This window comes from Tamandua tetradactyla, chromosome 15, assembly GCF_023851605.1.
Source record: "Tamandua tetradactyla isolate mTamTet1 chromosome 15, mTamTet1.pri, whole genome shotgun sequence".
Lineage (NCBI taxonomy): Eukaryota > Metazoa > Chordata > Mammalia > Pilosa > Myrmecophagidae > Tamandua > Tamandua tetradactyla.
Window position 1 is genome coordinate 56,672,656 of NC_135341.1, and position 6,000 is coordinate 56,678,655.

Consider the following 6,000-nt stretch of genomic DNA (forward strand, 5'->3'; position numbering starts at 1 on the left):
GAAGTAAATGCAATGCTTTCGGGTATTGTGCATAACACACTGAGGGTGACAGTCTGGCTAAAAGAGTAATGTTCCTGCTCTAAAAAGCAATACAATGATTTTAGAACAGTAAGGTGCTGAGTGCACTTACCGGCCAAGAGAAAAGCAACTCTTGAAAATACCTAATACTAAATAAGTAAGAGTTCCCGGCTTTCAGATCACTTTCAGGAATATATTTCTTTTCCTACAACATTCCACTCTCCTGTTCCCCTCTTGTATGATGAGAGCAAAAGGAGAAACGGTAGGAGCGGTAAACTGCGAGGCTAGGCAAACACGACTCCTTCCTGCACAACAGGACTCACCTCCAGCGACAAAGCAACCGCTGGCCTATCCCATCAGAACCGGGATAAACGCGCCGGCAAAAAATGAAAGAACGCGAAAGCTGCAGGCGGAGAGTGCGGGGAGGTGCTGAGAAGGGAATCAGGCCGCGGAGGAACGACCTGCCCGCTCCCGGCAAAGTGAGTCCGGGATCTGCCCGCGGGGCTGCTACCCGGGCCGGCTGCGAGGGGCTGCGTCCATCCCGCTGAGAGTCGTCACACTTGCCCTGCCGAGGGTCAAGGTTCCACGCCGGGAGCCCCATCGCCTCCGCCTCAGGGCTGCTCTGGGCAAACTTCGCCCGAGGGCAGGGGGCGCGCCCGGAGTTCCGGGACCCGCGCGTGCCTCAGCAAGGACGCGAGCGGAGCTCGGCGGCGGCGCGGGGCCAAGTCCGGGAAGAGCCGCGGCGGGCAGAGGCGCGGGTCCCCAGTGCCCGCGGGAGGGGGAGGGGGAGGGGCGGCGACACTTACCACGGGTCGAACTCGTGGATGATGCTTTCGAAGCGGATGACGGCGAAGAGGCGAGAGCTGAAGCCGGCGAGCCAGGCCAGGAAGAGTATGGTGAAGGAGAGCAGCGACTGCCAGCCGGCCGGCTGCGACAGCCCCCCGGACAGCCCCGCGGGGGCCGGTTTCGGCGGCACGGCGCCGCCCGCCGCCTTGTGCGCGCACTGGGCCCCGGGCCCGTGGTGGCCGTGCCGGCTGTTTCCCAGGGCCATCAGACCGCTCCACGGGGACGAGTTAAGGGACGACTTGTGCTTGCTCTCTGGAGCCGAGGGCTCCGCCATGTTGTGCCCCGGTGGCGGGTCTCGCTCCTCGCCGCCGCCTGATGCGAGATGAGCTGGGCGGGGACCCGGAGGAGAAGGAGGAGGAAGAAAAAGGAGGAGGAGGGAAGAGCTCCGCGCGCTCCCGCCCTCAGCGGCGCGAGGCCGGGGTACGAGGGGTGGAGGAGGCGGCAGGGAGTCTCCGCCTCAGTAGCGGCCACGACCGCCAGTCTCTAAACCCGGATGGCCCCTGCGCCCCTCTAGCCATCCGTATCCCTAGAGAAGCTGCGGTGGCGGCGAACGCCGATGGGACGAGGGCGCCAGAGAAGGAGAAGGAGCAGACGGAGGCGGTACCACAGCTTGGAGCAGCAATGACATTCCCTCTCACGCCCGTCGCCCGCCCCGCCGTGAGGAATAGGGGGAGGAGTCCCCTTGAGTCCGGGCGGAGTTCAGTCTACCACTGACTCCGCCCACGACCTAACAGGAACTGGCCCCTCCGCCTGTCACAAAGCGACAGATCCGTTAAGGGGCGGGCCCAGAAGCGCGGCGCTCGCCAATAGGAGGGCGAGTTGGGGCGGGGCTTGGATCAACCGTCCTTCCCCTCTCGCCCTCCCCGTCTCGCGCCCGTTTTTCCGAAGTCGCCGAGGCGCAAGGCAGCTCCTTCATTGTCAGTTGAAAGACGCTGTTTGGCGCGCCTGTACGGCGGGCGAGGGAGAGCGCTAGGCGACTCTGCTCGTTTCATAGAGCTGGGCTGGGCCGAGGGATCGGGAAGTGGCCCAAAACAGCAACGTGACCCCAGTCAATCTCGAGCTGAGGGACGTGGAGAGCGCCACGCCGGCCAGGCACTCGTGGGCTCCCCGCGGGCCGTGACTTTTAACCCGTTTTGCGTGGAGCGCCCACCACGTGACTGGACGCGCAGGCGCGCTTCACTAGCTCACAGTGTGTGGGTTTGACCTGCGGGGTTCGGCAGCCCTAGGCTCCCCTCACCCGGAACCTGGAGTGAGTCCGGGTTGGGGGTGATACCGTCCGTCGGATTGGCTGTACCTTACGTCCGTTCCCTGGCTGTACGGCCGCCAGAATCCGCAAGGGCGAGCGAAGACAGTTTTGCCAGCGCTGAAAATTTCCTCCGTTCCGGCAAACGCGCGCCTAGCACCGGGAATGTCCGTCTGGGCTAGTGAGACGCTATGCTCTTTCGCCTTTTCATTTCTTGTGTTTTCCTGATTGCAAAAAGTAAAGTATATTCGCTGGAAATATGGGCAACTGAAGGAATTCATTGTTCACGGCTGCCTACATTCCATCAAATGAGTCAAACTATTTAATTCTCCCTGGACTTTTCACCTGTTAACGTGAAAAGCCTTCGCTTTGGTAAATGATAGTGGGCTGAAGATCCTATACACGAACTTTTGTACGTCTTAAATTGCGTTTTTAAATCTTTTCCCATGCTCCTCCCCCCTAAAAGAAAGTACTACCAAGTAGACTTAAGTCAGGGCAAAATAAGTTGAAACATAAGTGGAAAGAATAGAATTGCTCTAATATGGAAGGCACGGGGCTTGCAATATAATCAATTTTTAAGGTTTTTTTTTTTTATGTAAGTTCACAGTTAACTGCCCATTTTACTGAACAAATAAGCTTAAAAAGAGGGCATTTGTGTATTATATTTAATTTTATATAATTATAAAGACATTTTCTTCAAAAAATTTTTAGAGATTGTGTTTAAAAAGTAGGTCTTTTCAAGATGTTAGTTAAATGAACAACAGTATTTAATTTGGGGAAGCTCTTGGAAACTAATAGATTAGCTACTCTTGGCCTGTCAAGTGATTAAGTTTCTTGTTTCCTTAAAAAAAACTCTCATTAAGGAAAGGATGAAAGGTTTCCAAAATAGCCTTTGCTACCAACAGTTTAATAGGCAACATTTATTGAACATCCAGATTTTAATGAGAATTACAGCAGAATATTAGCTGATCGCGGTTATATGGAAAGGTAACTAACATATTCTTCCTCAGAGCCAAACAGTACATTGCCAAAATGACAGAGTATTTTTCCCCATGTTCCATGAACTGAAGTTCTGTCAGCCTAAAATAATAACATTTATTGTGTGCTTTTAATTAAATGTGTTGGATATTTCTACTTTACTATCCAGTCTGAACAATTGTTAATATTAAATGAAATACCTAATCTAAAAACACCATAAAATTTAAAGGGACAAATTCAAATGTACAGTAGTGGTTAGGGTAAAATTAGTAGGGAAAGCCCATGTTCTTCTTGGTCTTCATCCATTCAATCACTTTCTCACTCATTCATTCAAAAAGTATTTAAGGAGCTCCTGCTGTATGCCAAACACAATGCAAGCACTGGGATGCATCAAGAAAATAAGAAACACAGTTTCTAACTTTATGTATCTCACAAGCCAGCCCTAAGGAGGTGAGGATTGACTAAATCATATTGTTAAGTACCAAAATGAAAAGTGACAAAGTGCATAGAAGGTTTGCTCTACACAAGAAGGGTGGGAAAGACTGCTCTGAGGGAACAGCACTAGGGCTAAGGATGGAATGAGGATAAATGAACCAGGGGAAACGGGTAGCAAAGAAGTATGGAAAGAATGATCCACAGAAAAGCATATTCAAAGGCCCTGTAGTGGGGCTGATGGGCTGGTGGGAAGAGGCAGGGAAACAAGTAAAAGGAACCCCCAAAAAAGGCCAGCATGGCTGCAAAACAGACAGTGGACAGCATGGGTAGGAGTCTAAGGAACAAGAGTGTAGATAAGAGGTACTTTGGTTGGTTGGTTTTAACCTAAGAATAATGGAAAGCCATAAAGGGTTTTAAGCAGAATTTAGCATGTGTGAGAGAGTGAAATAAATGATCCAGATGTGTATTTTTGAAAAGAATAGTGAGGATACAATGTGGAGGGTACATTGGAAAGGGGCCAGTAAAAGATCTCCTCTGTCTATCTGTCTTGTGCCGACATCTGAGGTTTCAGAGGTTACTTTTGTGAGGAATACATTACTGAAATACCACTAAGGGCTTCATAAAAATAAACTGCAACATTTTGAATTCTCAATTTTCAACCCATCAACATAGAAAAGTAGTTTGCAGTTTATGCTTGTAGCTTGAGTGAGTTGCTTTGCCTCACTGCACTTGAGTTTCATGATCCTGCTAGGTTCCTCTAATATTCTTTAAAAATTCAAATCTTTAGGGTGTCAAAGAAAAAAAAATACAGTGGTGCAATATGAGTAGAATAGTGGAACATCAGAAGCAAAGCACAAGGGCCTAGGTCTATGTGGGGGCTTCTGAGAAGAAGCAGAAATTGAGCTGGAAATTGAGGAATGAGTAGGAGCTTGCCAGACACAAGGAGAACAGATCAGTGTGGTTTTCAAGCAGGGACAAGAAAGTCCTTCGAATTAATACAGAAAGTTGGGTATTAATGAGTATCCATTGAGAGATAAGCCTGCAAGGGAGGTAAGAACCAGAATATCAAGAACTTGTCTGCCTGGTTAAGGAGTTTAGATATTAACCTATAAGTAGCTGAGTGTCACTGAAGCATTTTGAACAATAATACCATGATCAGACATGGTTGATAGAAGAAAAAAATCTGACAACAGGGGGAAAGGATATTTTGGAAAAGGTAAAAGCAGAATGAGGGATACCAGTAAGAAGGCATTTGCAGATGTTCAGCAAGAGAAACGGGTGCCAAAACTGGGGCAGCAGGGCAAAAAGAAGAGGGGACGGAGAGGAGAGATCTCGAGTGGGAATCTGCAGAAAGTGATGGTAGGGATGAGGATAAAGGAAGTGAGGGTAAGGACAACCCTAGAACTTCTGGCTGGGCCATTTGGGTGGGAGGTAGTATCACAGAAATGGGGTGTACAGGATGGGAAGCAGGTTTGGAGGAAAGGTGATCACACCAGTTTTGGGCATGTCAAGTTTTAAATTCTTTAGGACATCTAAGAGGAGGTTGTTCATGGGCACTTAAAGAGAACCTGATGTCTGATGTTCAAAAAGAAGGAAGTCTTCTGGGGATAAAGGTTTGAGACTCCATGCCCATGGATGAAATTTAGAATGAATAAGACAAGGGTTGAGAACAGAATCCTAAGGAACTCCAAAATTAAGAGACCAGAAGAAAGAGATAAGACAGAGTGATGTCCCAGCAGTTCAGAAAAGGAAATTAGGTGGGGTCAGCAGTGACACTGGGTACAGAAAAGGGAAGTATGACATGGGCTGAAAAATTCACCTTACATTTCTTGGCATCCAGGAGTTCACCAATGACTTAACAAGGTCAATTTTAGTGGAGTCTTAGGGGGCAGCAGTGAGATGGCAGTGGGTGAGGCGGGTACTGGAGTAAAGGACATGAAGAGAAAGCATATAGACTACTCTTCCCAGAAGTCTGGCTTTGAAAGTGTGAAAAAAGAACTAAGTCAGACCAAGAAAAGACTAAATTACTGACCCTGAATCACTGGCATTTCACACTGCGATCAAGAAAATGTTTAAGTGCTGATAATGTGACTCAGGAATGGCACAGGTCTGAAAGAGTGTTTCATTATTTCCAGGCAAACAGAAGGGGATGACATACACTCTTGTACTGGGCATACCACACTAGAGGTCTGCTAGGGTCTGGTTTATAATCGGCGTTTTCAACTGTTTGGTGATGAGGGACTTCTTGACTCCTGTCATGGTCAGGTTCATGTGTCAACTTGGCCAAATTGGTATGTGTTTGTCTGGTTGGGCAAGTGCTGTCCTGTCTATTGCAATGAGGACATTTCCTAGAATTAGATCATTATCATGTCAGCCGCATCTACAGCTGATTCCATTTGTAATCAGCCAAAGGGGAGTGTCTTCTGCAATAAGTGATGCTTAATCTAATCATGGGAAACCTTTTAAGGAGGATTCAGAAG

At 48.8% G+C, this 6,000-nt stretch overlaps 1 protein-coding gene across 2 annotated transcripts in view; it reads right to left on the reverse strand.

The window, feature by feature from the left end:
* STT3B (STT3 oligosaccharyltransferase complex catalytic subunit B) overlaps positions 1–1,654 on the reverse strand; it is a 162,540-nt gene extending 160,886 nt beyond the window's left edge. Inside the window, exon 1 of one of the 2 annotated variants that reach the window (XM_077129923.1) lies at positions 825–1,654. In XM_077129923.1, the coding sequence (XP_076986038.1) occupies positions 825–1,138 (314 nt within the window). In that variant the 5' untranslated portion in view covers positions 1,139–1,654. Of the gene's footprint in view, positions 1–341; positions 635–824 lie in introns of those variants that run through there. The other variant, XM_077129924.1, reaches the window with a different exon arrangement.
* Positions 1,655–6,000: the final 4,346 nt, after the last annotated feature.